The 15,452-nt window shown below is 33.6% G+C and overlaps 1 protein-coding gene across 1 annotated transcript in view; it reads left to right on the forward strand.

The window, feature by feature from the left end:
• Nucleotides 1-6,154: 6,154 nt before the first annotated feature.
• LOC116342639 overlaps nt 6,155-15,452 on the forward strand; it is a 42,656-nt gene continuing 33,358 nt past the window's right edge. The window contains exons 1-3 of the mRNA XM_031770326.1: nt 6,155-6,173; nt 6,246-6,371; nt 13,184-13,305. Of these exons, the coding sequence (XP_031626186.1) occupies nt 6,155-6,173; nt 6,246-6,371; nt 13,184-13,305 (267 nt within the window). The remainder of the gene's footprint in view (nt 6,174-6,245; nt 6,372-13,183; nt 13,306-15,452) is intronic.

Genomic DNA, 15,452 nt, shown 5'->3' on the forward strand with positions numbered 1-15,452 from the left:
CAAACCGCAACATATGTATATTTCATTCATAAAATTCGGAATGTAGTTTTAATAGAATAAAAAGGAACAAAGGGTGGTGGTAAATAATGTTTGCGTTTTGAATAAATATATATATTTTTCAATTCACTCTAAATGCAGATTAACTGCTCTATTGTTGCAAATTACTGTAAGCTTTAGTAAGTTTTCGCCGCAAATTTCGAATGCAACCAAATTTATCGAATTGAAATTCTTGAATTCATCACATTGCTACATTATTTTACAAATTGAAGCATTCACAACAATATAAACCATATTCACAGAACATTTTTTTATTCAAAATTAACCAACTCAAATATAATGTGGTGAAATCAAATAAATTGTATACAAAAATTGTGGTCAAACAAAGCTATTCAAAATCCACAGAGAGATTGTATTTGTTGTTTTCGCTGCAATCTATGCTCAATACATATTTAAGCCAAATCCATTTTATTAGCTGTCTGAAGCATATCATTAATTGCCACAATTTTCAATTATGTGAAAAATGCATTACGAGTATTTTTTTTTAAAAAGTGCCGCATTTTTTATTATCACAAACAATTTGTAGTTTTATTCATGGTATAATTAATATATGAATGTATCAAACGGTACTTTTAAATATTTATGGACATACTAATGGAACAGATTTTTTTTTTGTTTTATTATTTTTTTTCGGTTGTTGTTCTGCATTCGAAATGAAATAGCTTCAATACATTTCAATGTTCCATTAAATACATATAATTGTACGAATAAAAACGTGTAGGTATATGTCGTTTGTTTTCTCTTCCTCTCTCTCTCTCTCTCTCTCGCTCTCCTATAAAGCGATGTATTTAACCTGATTAATGTTTCTCTGGTCCGTTTTTCAATAGCAATACACTTGCTGACAAGATGCACAACGAAGTCAACAAAAAATTGCCACACATTTCGTTGCACATATTTAAAAAAAAATTAGTATTGACATAATGAAATATGCCGTTTAAATAAATTTTCTTGTCTCATATGCACACATGAAATAACTGTGCCAAAAATGTGTCCCAGTATACAAAGAAAAATGAATCATTTTAAATGCTTTTCACAAAAAAATTAATCAAATATAATTGGCGGATAAAAAGATCGATTTAAATACAAGCAGATTTTCCTTCGCATTTTTCCTCCATCAACTTTACTGCGTACATACAAAGCGATATATGTTCATTTTTCATGTTGTGCGTTTATTTAAGCGACCTCCGGCAAAAATAGATGCAAAAATAATAATTGTTCCATTGAATGCACGTACATACGAGAGAATTTAATTAAGAAGACCTGCACACAAAAAAATGTTCCATAGCATATATGCATTGCAAAATATTCAGAATTTTTTTTTTTGTTTCGAGTAACGAAGAATTGTTGAGGTGAAATTGATTACACTGTGAAATAAAATGGTACTTAAAAAAACTCGATTTTTATTTGAGTAAGTTATTTGTGTTTCTGATGCATGTAGAATGCAGATACTTTGAACGTCACACGCGTTATAAACCCAACCAACACAATGAAATCAAAAATGTTTCAAGCAACGGTTGTAGTAAACCACCGACAAATGTTCAGGTATGAAAAGTTTTCAGAAACAAAAAAGTTACCGTTTTTTTTCTCTCCCGCAACAAACACTTCACATGGTTTCATAAACCGGATGGAAAAAATCGTCCGCAACGAAAACAAAAAGAGTTGCAACTATAAATAAATAAATTAAGTGATGTAAACAAAGAACACGAAATGGCGTTACAAATAATATATATAGAGGGAGACCGAGTTGAAACCATTGTTCATCTTTGAATGGACTCGCACAATATCCGTTCATTTTTATTCTCTCATTCAGCTTGTTAATTTGCAAGCTCTTTTGCAAGCAGTGGCAAACAAAAAAAGAACACGAATTTCGCGAAAAAAACAGTCATTTTCAACATATAAAAATAACACACGCAGATAATGCAACCATCCATTGAAAGAGAGCAAAAAAATGCGAACTACTGAAAAGCGATGAAATTGCTTTTATCTTTCCTGATCGTAAAATAAATTCAATGATTGTATGTACTCTTTGTCTTTTTCTTTGGTTTATTACAATGTCTTTTTTGTGTGTTTATTAGGTTTTTGAGTTTGGCACAATTTTTCGCCCATTAAAATTGAGATTTTCACCGAATTCAGCCTTTTGATCGTTTCTACGGTGCAAAAATGCTCGAATGAATTTTAAACAAGTGTGAACCATTGAGAAAAAAAGACAAACACAAACAATGCATATTAAGTATTACATGGTGCGAAAAATTCCAAGTGAAAATAAATGTTATTTTAACAATAAAGTGTCTCGAAATCTTCATTTTTATACAATTCAAATGTATATTTCACATGCATTCATTCGCAGTTGAAAAGTTTGCGAAAGATTGCAATGAAAAAGGATTTGTGATTTTTTCTCTTCATGAACGGAAATTAGTGGAATGAGATAAAAAGTAACAATTATGACAGTTTTTTTCGTGCTATCTTACTCGATTGCTCGCCCGCTTACTTTTGCTATGTGCAGTTGTGAATCTGATTACGAGTGATAATAAAGAGCACAAAATAATGAAATTCAATTTAAACCTGAGCGCATCCAGAAAATAATTTATGAGGTTTGCACTGTTTGCAAGAAGTTACACATTCATATTTTAATTACTATCACGCTTGAAGAATACACACACACGCACACTTTTTTAAATTGTTGTTCTTATGGCTGGAAATAAAAAAAATCATATAAAATTCACAGCTCGTTAATAAAAATTGCACCTGATTTATAGCGATGCACATCTATTTTTCATTCTCACATTTAAGATCCGCCTCGAATAAAATATATACGTCGAATTATTACGATGCAAATAAAATGCTGAACAAAAAAATACTAGAAGAAGGCGATGAAAATGTCGCTGAATATACACACACATAAAAAGAAAATGCAGAAGATTAACAATTTAATCGTTTTTAATGCTCGACTTACTCTTTCATATTCAAATACATGGTGAACGGTGTTAAAAGCGGGCTTACTTTGTTTAAGTTTCATTTAATCTAAAAACACTTGCATTTGTATAGAGAGGAAATCTTTTTAAATTCGGTTGCCCACCTCTTTCTGTCTATCTCTCTGTCTCCATTTGGGTTCGCCCGGTCTAGTATTCACAAGAAAAGGGAATCTCCGTGAATATTCTCATTGGTTATTGTGAAGGTTTATTTAAATTTATTTGTTTCCTTATCGATTGGTAACGCATTTTATTCTCTTTTCCCGTTCGAAATACCCTTTGAATTATTTAACTCTCTCTCTCTCTCTCTCTCTCTCTCTCTCTCTCTGAGCAAAAAATAAACCCAATTCACGATTTTTAATTTTATTAAGAGTCTCTTTTGGGGCTATTTTAGATGTAAACGTACATATGAAAATCCGTAATCCTTGATACAAATTTCCGATGAAAATAAAACGAAGAAAACAAAAAAGTATAACGTTGTGGTCTGCAGGAAACCCAATCGATGCGATTGGCTATATCTCTCTCTCATATAAATAAATACAAAATGTATGTAAATGCCATGAATGGGATGAAATAAAAAAAAATGTTACACCGAACGCCATGTCTAATGCCTTGATTGCGTTGGCGGTTAGCTAATGCAAAGCGGTTTGAGAAATTCGGAAATAAATCTTTTTTCGTGGATTTCAAACGGCTGGAGAGAATAAAAGTAGCAAAAAAAATCACATCTAAAAACCCTTTTAACGGAATTTTTTTGCAAAATCCATAACGGATTCTCGCGTACACACGCACACGCATACGATTCCATTGTTTTGTTCAACAGTGCGAACACTTTGCATGCTTCGTTACTTCACAAAAGCACTTACCAACTTTTATCATGACAATATCACAAGTAATCTTTTGCCTGCCTGCCTGCTCTTGTTCTGCTTCGCCTCAAGAGAGCAGATATAAAAATTAATGAAGAATTTGCGGGTAATTGGAAAATTAAAAATTAACCACCCACAATTACTGGAGAGAACATTTAAGTTTCTCAAAAAAGTATTCGCACACAGTTTGAATTTTGAATGAAGATAACAAAACGTACACACTGTTGTATAGTAAGTGTTTCCATCTGCATGGGATATGATTGAAGCCGTTCATTTGAAATTCACTCGAGAAATTTCGCTGCGGCCATGGGGACCAATATCAACGGTCATTATTACTAACCGGCATTCTTTTGAATTAAATTTCTTTTGCTTTCTATTCAGTGACATTTTTATTCGTTTCTTTATTTATTTCCGTGATGATCGTCAGCGTACTTTGATTTATTCATTTTCTATTGAACCTAGTTCATTTGGCGCATCGAATTAAGTATTTTTTCTATTTAAAATACAAATGTAAAATCGAATCATCCACATTCGGTGTGGTTTCAATTGAGACTCGAAGTCGTAATCGTCTCGAGTACTTTCACATCTCAATAAAGCATTTATTGTCAATGAATTCGGTTGACGGCGGTGGATGGCATTCGATTTCGAAATCAAAAGCAGCCGCCAAGCACAAAGTAGAATCCTAAGATGAAATAAAATTGTCCCCAGCTCAATCGTACCATCCAATGTGTGTGGCACCAGACAATGCAAAACACACAAAAGCCAAATAATATTGCTTGGGTTTTATTGTATGTTTATATTTGCTCAAATTGAGATGAGCACATGCTATTCACCGTAAAGCGACCGCTGCAAAGAGCCAAAGAGATGGAATCCAAAGCGAGGCAGCGTTGTCAATGGAATTCTATTCGTATTAGCATATTATGCTAACTAAAATCAAGCAATGTTGGTATACCGATGCGCACCGTAAACATATAAATTGGATCGAACTTTGGAAAAGTAATAAAAGTAAGAAAATACCTTCATTCTTTGGTTGTTGGGTTTGGTTTTTTTTGTGTTTGTGTGCGCAATTTTACTACGTTTTCTCATTTCAATCACACACGATATAAACTACGGCGAGAACGAGTCGAAAGAGCTGAGTCTAGTAGAAAAACTATTAAAGTCTTGATTTCTACTTTTGTTTTTTTCTTCTCCTACTTCTTCTTCGTCTTTATAAAATAATGCGTAAAGTCTCTGGCGACCATTCACAAACCTGAAACCAACCACTGCGAAACTTTTGAAATCACAAGTTGTATGGTTTGTTCGGTTTAAAATTTGCTCTTTTTTTCGCCGCCCCTTTTGTATGGAAAAGCAATTTGCAAAGCTCTAGCTGGAAGAAGTTCGAATTGAAAGTTTTCGTCGAATGTAATAAGTCCCAAGCCATTTTTATGGGATTTTTCGTTTTTTGTGCATGGTAAAAATGTAATAAAATAACCGCAGGATAAAAAGATAACAGTATTCGCTCATATTGAAGTGAAATAGTTAATCTTCAGCGGAAAATCCATTGAACTTTACGGATCAAGTTACAAATTGTAAATAAGAACATAAAAGAAACGCATGCACGCGCGAAAGACGCAAACTGTGAAAATAACAGTGAATAGATTGGGCTACAGCTATAGCAGTGCTATTTTCACAGCTCCTATTCATATGTGCTATTTGTGAACAACGCATACGGGCAGCGATTTTATGATTCAATTCCGGACAATAGACCTATTGATTTTTTTATGCAAAAAAATGTAAAATACTAAAATCAATTGTTCTATTTAAATTTTGAACATTTCGTTCGGAATTGTATCATAAAATTGCTGTCCGTATACGTTGTTCACAAATAGCACCTACGAATAGGAGCTGTGAAAATAGCACTGCTATAGCTGTAGCCCAATCATTTCACTGGAAAATAACAAAGTCTTTTAAAATCAAAATGACCACTTAATAAAAAGAAGCTTATTGATCATTAAAATAGGAAATGAGTTTCGAATTACAGCTTGATTTGAAATCGTTTACTTGGTACTTTTGAAACGAACATAAAAATAAAATCGATTAAAAATCAACAATTTTGTAAAATGGTTAATTGGTTTGATAAAATAACCTTCAATAAATGCTACCGGACACATTTTTTCTTCACTTTCAAAGGTTCAGTTTGGTGAATAAAACTTTGTTTTGAACGAAAGGTCGTGTTTTTTGATGTTTTATGCCTTTTTACGCATTAATTCATTCAAAAGAACAAAAATGTATCCCATATTAACAAGTTTTTTTTTGATATTTTTCGTCTGGACCATTGCTAAAAATGAACTCATTTTTTTTCTTTGATTTTTTACAGCGCTGCTAGCAGGCACACTGAGGACATATCAAAAGGCGGGCTGCGATGCCGAATACATTGCATTAAGCTGTCCACGTGGTACGAGCATATCAATCGAAATAGCCCAATATGGAAATACGCTCAAAGGTACACAATTCATTCATTTTAAATGCGTTTCACTTTGTAATGGCACCGATCAGTTTTGTAGCATTTACTTTGAACTTCGATGCTATCTTAAAACTCCTGCATTTATGTTAAAGTGTTTTCTTTCGTTATTTGAGTGTGTTAACGCAAAAACGGTGCTGAATAGCACATATTTTATTTTCTTTTTGCAAAACTGAACTGTTAGTAAACTTGAAGTGTGTTCTTTCATACAAGTCGCCGGCAAAACTTTCTAATTCAGAAACTTCGTGACAAAAAAAAGACACACTAAGAAAAAACGTACATTAAAGTTATCATACTGGATTGAGTGGCTTAGTTATGGGAAATAAAAGGAGCCATCAAGCAATGTGTAATACTCTGCAGTTGTTATACGCAAGTTATGCAAGTTCCAAAGTGTTAGATAATAAGCTTAAGTTATTTCGCACTTCTTCGCATTTGAAAAAACGCAATAATTACATGCAATGTACATCAATCAGAAATGATGAAGTGATGATGATAATTTACACAAAAAGTTTTCGTTTTTATTTTATTTGCTTTAAGCTTTTCCAATCGAAAGTTAAAAGGACGTTCTCTGATAACTCTGATGAATGGAAATAATAAATAAAGGGCTCAACGATTATGGAAAATCAGCAGACTTACTTTTTGTTCAAAAATCATTTATACAATCAATTTGTAGTGAATTTATCGGGCTCCAAGTTTGATACGCATATGAAACGTAAGAGTAATATAATCTCTAATTATTTCTATACAGAAATTAAAAATATTGGTTGAAGCATATTTTTCAATTCTTTGGCTAAAAAAACGTCTCTTCGAGTACATTCCTTAACATGGGAAAAGCTGGATTATATTATTAAAACTAAGCTGGATGTATTCCATTAATTATTGACTAAAAATGTGTATGGGCATATAATAAGTCGGCTTAAGTACGCACTACAAACCTTCATTACTTGGTGTACTTCTCTCTCTCTCTCTCTCTCTCTCTCATATACCAACAATTAATAATAATTTCTTAATTGATGAAATCTAAAGTAAGCTTTATTGGATGTAAAATGTGAGTGTAGTCATTTCAAAAATGTTAATTGGCTATGTGAACCTTTTTTGCGAAACCTTTTTTACGCTCACTCAAAAAGTTATACCACTCACGTTAAACTATATGGCGCATATTTTGTTATAAATTGGCAAATTGACCGAACTTCCAGTTGTTTGGCATGAATGAGTGTGTGTTCGTGTTTTTGCTCCAAACACATTTCAATATATTAATATAAATGATATGGCTTTGGTGTGCTTCATTTCATAATCTAAATACTAACAAAAACGATGGTTTATTTGTGTCGTCAATGTAGCATCCAACGGTCCTTCGTCTGCCAGAATATCATATTCGGATGAGAATCTCATTACGGTCACAGTTCATTTGCTCTAAATATTTTTTGTATGATATATGAAGATTGCTTATGTGGATGTGTGACCGTAATGATGTTCGTCACAGATCTTCAACGATAATGGTCTACGCGGCGTTGAATTATCATTATTATGGCTTTTTGATACAGATAATACTTTCGGACAGTGTGTTCGCTTCATTTATTATTCATACACTGAAATGTTATTATTCAATCAGAATGTGAGACATTTTCAGCAATATTCATATATTTTGTGATGTAATTAAAGCAACTGCAACAGTTAAACGAGTGTATGCGATGCTGGAAAAACAGTTGGCGTGCACGCACGCTTGTGAAAATGAATGCCAAAGTAATTAAATAAAATTAAGATGCGTTTCATGAACAAACGAAATGTTTGCAACGGTAGAACTTTTGGCAAGAGAAAAAGAAAGACTGAGAGAGAGTGTCTTGAGATTTCCATTGACACATCAAGTAAATATTTCCATAACGAAAATGCTTTCAAATTAACGATGTGAAAAGTGAAAAAGCCAGCTGATCTAAATAGAGAATTTGCACTCATTTTCAAAATGCAAAAGAGCAACAAAAACCCGTCTAGACCGATTAAATCGTGATTATTTTTAATTAAATTTACATAAAACATTTATGCTGCTATTTTCACGAAGCACAGATATGTGCATTTTTTCTCTGTATCTCTCAATTCAATTTCGGTTTTATCTCTGTCTGTAACACAGTTAAGTGTATTAAATTATGCTGAATAAAATTATATTTTGTCAATAATGACGCGCACAAACTACTATGATCGCAAAATCCTTTTGCATATAGCCTTTTGATGTTTTCATAAATTATTATTATATGGTGAGAGACGGGCGGAAGAGATAGAGAGAGAGAACAATGAAATATTGCTATGAGAAGCCACGTGCTTTGTCGCGAAAAATATTAACACAAATTGAATTAGATGAAAATATGTAGTTAAATTAACCGATTCTCTGTGGAGAAGCGAACATGCAAAAAAACCGTTGGAAATTTTCGAACAAGGTTATTAAGTTTTCAATAAAACAGGGAGAGTGCAAAGCACAAGCACTAAAAATGCCGAAGCCCTTGTGCTCTCAAGAAACCATTCGCTCTTTGAGATGCACCAATTTTCAAGATTATTAAAACGGAATCCGAGTGCCAAGATGCTCACAGCGAGTGTGCTTGTGCCACTACTCACACTCCATTGTATTTTAGTGTATAGTTTATTGACGAACGAAAAAAAAAAACGTGAACCGAGTCGTTTTGCTAACAAACGACGTAAATGTAACCAATTCGGTTCCCTGGAGATTGAATCGCCTTTCGCTTGCAACGATGCTATATGTGTCGAAATTGCATTACTGATCTAGTGGGTATGAGCATCTTGCACAGTATTATTTTCACTGGGTAAGAGTGTGCCGTCATTGTCGCACTGTTTGCTCTGCTTACACTTTTTTTTGTTTATTTCCCATTTTTGTGGCTACTGGTCGCAATGAAGAGAGAGAGAGGGAGAGCGTATGCATGCAGCAGCCAAAAGAACATTAACATGAGTAAACACCAAGACGAGCGCTGAAAGAAACAAAAAAGGAAAACGTGAAAATCCAGCACGTTCCGTAGATATTCCATACAACGAGAGTCGATGTGTCTCACTAAATGCGAAATATGTTCATTGCAACGATATGTATGTGCCATGTACAATGTGAATTGGTTGTCAGTGTGTTTGTGGATGCGTGTATGAGTGTCGTCTTAAAATTAAAGATTTATGTTCCATTGTGTTTTATGTTTGACTCGTAAAGTGATCATTTTTTGTGACTTCTTGTCATTTAGCATGTATATGCACAGAAAATATTTGTGTGTCGATGTGTGTGCAAATGTTATCCTTTCGTCTTTTCGCCCCGCGCGCGCTCTGTCGACGATGTCATGTTGCTTATCGTCACTTATTGTTTGCCATGTTCTTTGATATCTTTCATCTCAATTTGGGTGTATGTGTGTGAGTATGTGTATGAGTTGTGCCAAAGCAGTTGTAGCAATTTGGTCGGTACAATGATTTTAGCGAAAAGAAAAAGAGCGTAATACATGCGAGAGAGAGAGAGGAAGAGAGAGCTGTTGGGAGTAGCTTAAGAAAATTCAATTTAACCAGCTCGCAGCGACATTGCTCTCGTTGAATTATGTGTTGCTGCTAAGCAATAGCGCACTCATCGTTCTAAATTAAAAAGAATGCTCACATAATGCAGTTGAATTTCCAAAATTGTTTCGTTTTTCATTTTTTTTATCCACTCTTTGAAATCCGCAAATTTATATTCGGTGGTTTAATTTATATATTTTATATTTGTATTGCATTTGCTCTTGAGTTGCCATGGTATAATTATTAACTTTCCATTTCATGAATAACAGTTTTCTCTATTGAAAAGAGGAAAATAAAAGAACTGTTTTCTGCTACAAATTGTACACACTTTCACTGGCATTGCATTGAAAAAAGTTTCACATATTTGGTCTCTATCTTTTACATTCTTTTGTGTGTATCGGAAAGTGTTTTAACAACATTATGCGGTCATTGCGATGAACTCGCAACACATCTGTAACGCTTCCATATTGTATACAATTTCATTTGCTCCAATTACGATGGTGTACAATGCTCCCATACATCCAGCACTTTTGTTCATGCGTTCCAATTTTAAGAGAATTGTGCTTCGGAGACATTCAAGTGGATTTTCACATTTTGACATAAATTTGTTTGACTTTTCCAACGAATACATCGTACAATGTACACACGAATTGCGATTTTGTTTCAAAAATTATAAATGAAAAACTGACGATGAAGCGAAGCCACTGAAATTACAACTGGATACGTTGCAAGAATTGAAATCGCGCCCATCATGCTATATGAATGGGTGATGATAGGCGGGAGGTTGAGAGATGTCAAAGGATGACGTTGAAAGAGCGAGAAACGATTTTTCTCTGTGTGACAATTTATCAGCACAATGAATGACATCTGGGTCATATTTAAACTCTCATATGCGAATGTGCACGAGTGGGATTTTGAATATGACAATGGCTATCGTTTACGGTTATTATGAATACAGCATTCAGCCTGAAACATGTCATTCCATAGACGTTGGTGAGCCTGTCATTTCGATTTCAAATGCAACTAACATACTATAACATAAAAGCCGACAAACAATGGAAAAATATCTGAGTTTTACCATCATCATCATCTGCATTGTAGCCATACGCACACAATGCACATATGATGAGTGCGCGTTGTTGCCGTTTTCTAAATCATTCGAAATACAAAAGGAGTGCTTTTGAATGATACTTCTGGCTTTGACGATCTCTATTTTATTTGTTTATGTCAATGTGTTAAATGGTGCACTTATTGTCGCTTTTCACATTTCCATTGAATGTACGACATGATTTTCTAATTCAACGTTTGGTTTGCAATTAACTTTCTTTTGAATTGTAAATTACAAAGTTTGTACTATAATCACCAAATCGATGCGCACAAACCTCAAAACTGATGTAAACCAATCATATTGTTTTAGTATCGATGCTTTCATTTTAGGACTTTAAAGCCGTAAAAAGGACTATTCCACTTTTGAATCAAACAGTTAAAATCTCTACACAAAAACCATTGTTCAATACCCACAAGCAATGCTCTGCCAATAAAAGAGAAAACAAAATATTTTTTCTGTTTCGATGGAATCAATTGGAAAATTCGAATATGTCACTCACAAAAAACTGAATTCAAATGATTGAAGTTTCGATGATTCATCCCATTGTAATGGTACACAATATTATTTCACAAATCAATATTTACATATAATTCGTCTTTATCTCTTTCTTTTTTTTATTGTGAATCAGTTTTGGCATTCTTGAAATGAAAAAACATATTGAGAGACGGGATCTTTATACTTTTCTCATTATAAGGGCTTTTGAAACATTATCAACAATAATATTATCCCTTTACACCAGCTCAATTGATTTGAAGATGATATTCGACGAAGAATGGATAAATCATTTATTGATGAAGAATTGAAAAACACCTTGAGTACGAGGAAGTTTTATGGGGTTTTTACACCCCAAAAACCCTAACTAAGACATTTTTCCTCCCGCACATGAAAATTAAGTGTATGTGATGAATTATGACCTCAAACGATAAACCCGTTTTACATTAAGCATTTTTTTTTGATTTATCCTTTATTTTTCGCTTTTATCAAACTTATTCCGAAAATAAATTTTCATGTATCCAAATTTGGCCTTGACAACCACACAACCCACACTTTTATTGAAAACTATCTTCTAATCCACTTACTTTGTGTGTTTTATGGATATTAAATCAAGAAAAGGACATATTATAAGAAATTTATCAGTGTCAATCCTCAATTGACATTCTCAATAGTTAAGATTTCTTAAGTCTAGAAATGTATGCACATATCTCTTACATGAAATGAAAATTATAATTGAAGAGCACATAAGTAAAAATATTTGAGTTTGAAATGCTTGTTTATTGGATGAATACATTTGTTGGTCTATCTCGCTTTATTAGTCTGAAAGAAAAGGCATCATTGCTATAATGATTGTAGAACACTTTTTTGTCTCAATTCCGGATTTCATGTTCTATGATATGTAATATTTTGAAGTTTATGATGATGAATAAGAAATATTGCCATCAGGCTGAGATATGCAACATGTCTGTTGGCAAACTTTATCTTATTATAGAGCTTGTATGTTATTTTAAATTGGTCTGACCACACATTTATTTCATTGCTGTTGCAAAATAAATGAAATTGCTTCATCTCCGATTCTCGGAAATTCAGATAGTTATTACAGAATATTCGTTACATAAAATATCATGTAATGGTTTCATCATTTCAAACCATTTGACCATGGTTGCAAATTTCTGCAGTGCTTTCCATGTGCATTTCAACACAAATATTTTTGTGCAACTTTTGTTATGCATACAATAGAGATATTACCTCACACACGTAGAAATCAGATAAAATTCAACGAACTTTAAACGACAACAAACTTGAATGTGTAAGAGATTCCACAAATAACCTCTTCATGTAGATAATAAAGTTGAAAATTGTTTTTTTTTTTTATTAAAAGCGATTCTGAAATGTGTATATATTTCAAAGTTATATAATGCTATATTATTTGGGATTTAACGATGTATCAAAACGGTAATTAGTCACAGTTTAAATATATAATTAAAAGGGACCACTGTCATCTCGTCTATCAACGTGTATTTTCTACGTGATAATGATAGAAATCAATGTGTGCAAACTGTAAACCAATCTCTTTTTAAAATTGTTATCTACCTTTTCATTCGAACTTAGTTAAGGATAATTACATTTTGGTGAATGATTTTTTTCTCTGTGTTTATTTCAGATGGTCCCGTTTCTAGTATGTGTCCACCACGAACTGATCAAACAAAAGTCGATACGACTCGTACCGAGGACACCGAAATTGAAGTGAAACCACCGGAGAGTTGCTTGACCTATCAATTACAGGTAATTTCATGCAGTCATTATTAGTGGCTTGTGAGTTGTTGCAGGAGCAAAGTGGCTTTTATGCAAAAAAAGGGTTCAATTTACGATGAACAACCGTGCAGCCACGATACACTTCAACATCTGCGGTCACACCGTTAAATTCAATGTGCATCGACACACATGTACGAAATGAGCTTTTTGCAAATGAAGCCACTACTATAAACTATTTTACGAGCACAAGTGATATGAAAGATGTAAACGGGCGTCCAAAAGAAGGAGTAAGCCATAAAAACTTGACGTGATTGACAAACGCCCCGATCTTGTTTGGTATTCATTAGGCAATCAAATATGTCTTCGTCTTGACAGCAATGCGGACAGACAACACTGTCATGAAATTACCTAAGCAAATACTGTGTGTGCGCGCGCGCGTTAGCGACAATTCACATTCATCACTCATTAAATCGAAAATTTGTTTGATTTTATTCTCAATTAAGTTTCAACAAGTCATAAAATGACTTAAAACCATATACAACATACCACAAACGCCATAATTCACACTTTTAAACTATGTTTATCGAAAAGTTTAGATGTATACATGTGTGAGTTCGCTTTCGGAATGAATGTACGTTTCGGAAATGCGTCAATTTGGTATTTTGGAACAATTGTTACAAATTGAACGAACACAGAAAGATCGAGATAGAGAGAGAAAGAGAAAGAGAAAGAAAGGGACAGTAGCACACACAAACATTCCCATTAGTTATTTAAATATTAAACATGGCACTCATTCGTTGGCTGGTTTAAACACATGTGCACCGAATAAATCAAATAACACTACAGTGAGAGATGCATGGCCGTGAGGTTGTGATACATGCAACCATTTCGCACACATAATTTTGTTCAGAAAAAGCCGAGTCGAAGCTACTACTTCTGCCGCTCGTATGCAATGTGAGCTGCGTCTCTTTTATTATTCTCTGAAGAGGGAAAAAGAGAAAGGAAGCAAAAGTGGGGGGTGAGAGCATTCGGTGATTTGTAAATGGATCTTCATTTGTAACAGTAACACATTAAAAGCACATTGGGAAGCTTTTCAACGTTGTGATTTTCTATAACAGCCGGCATGCCATTTATTATGAATATTAAGCGGCATCAAATCGTGCCACATGCAAACATCAGCAGCAACGAACACGTATCAACTTACCACTATGCATATATATCGCGCGGGCGGTTGTATTGTATGTTTCGTGTAAAGCTGCTTGTTTCTACATTATTTATGTAATAAATACCATAATTGACAAATTAAAGGAGATTCGACGTGTTCGCGTGTGTGTGTATGAGAGAGAGAGAGAGCAAAATATTAGAATGGATGAAGGGCACAACGTTGACAATTTATATTTTCAAATAAATAATACAAATCTGCAATGTTTAATCGCTTCGGCATTGTGTTAGATTTACTTGGAATTATTTTGATCGCACATTGAACTATGTCGCTCTCTTGTTTACATGGTAAAGGCAATTAAATAGTATTTAATTACGAATTAATACAATAGTGATGGCAATTTAGAATTTGCGGAGGAATCGGCATTTTGGCAATTAATGTTTCTTTGATAAATAATGACTTCGGAATTTATGATTTATGCGAGTACTTCAAAACAGTAAACTATTGTTGGAAGATACAAACCAAAATCACCGCAATAAATATGTAAAATTTAAGCCGAATCGATTTGACGAGTATTTCTTCAAATAAGATGGTAAAATTACAGCCGACGAATACACGTCTCAAGTGAAACCTGAGAATAGCTCATGACTAAATGAGCTGAATGCTGTTAACGTTCTAAGTTTTCCTTAAGTAAAAAATTAAAGTTTTGTTCGCTTAGCACACGCGTCAAGCGCCATATTACGTTATATTCAAAAATGTTCTCATATAATTGTCACATTTGGCAAATTTTACGGGATTCAAAAGTTGAACGAGAGAAATAAAATGTAATGAAAAGTTTTGCTGCAAGCGAATCCCACTCAATGTGTTCAAACAAACTTAAAAGAACAATGATGATTAAATCTTTTAGTAGTGGTGCTTGGCATGAAACCGACAAACACCCATTACGAAAATCCCACACGTTGATTTTTGTCAAAAGCAAATTAATCCTTGAAGAGCTTATCCACCCAATACTAAT

This window comes from Contarinia nasturtii, unplaced genomic scaffold (genome assembly GCF_009176525.2).
Source record: "Contarinia nasturtii isolate CC-2019 unplaced genomic scaffold, AAFC_CNas_1.1 Cnas_scaffold_864, whole genome shotgun sequence".
NCBI lineage: Eukaryota > Metazoa > Arthropoda > Insecta > Diptera > Cecidomyiidae > Contarinia > Contarinia nasturtii.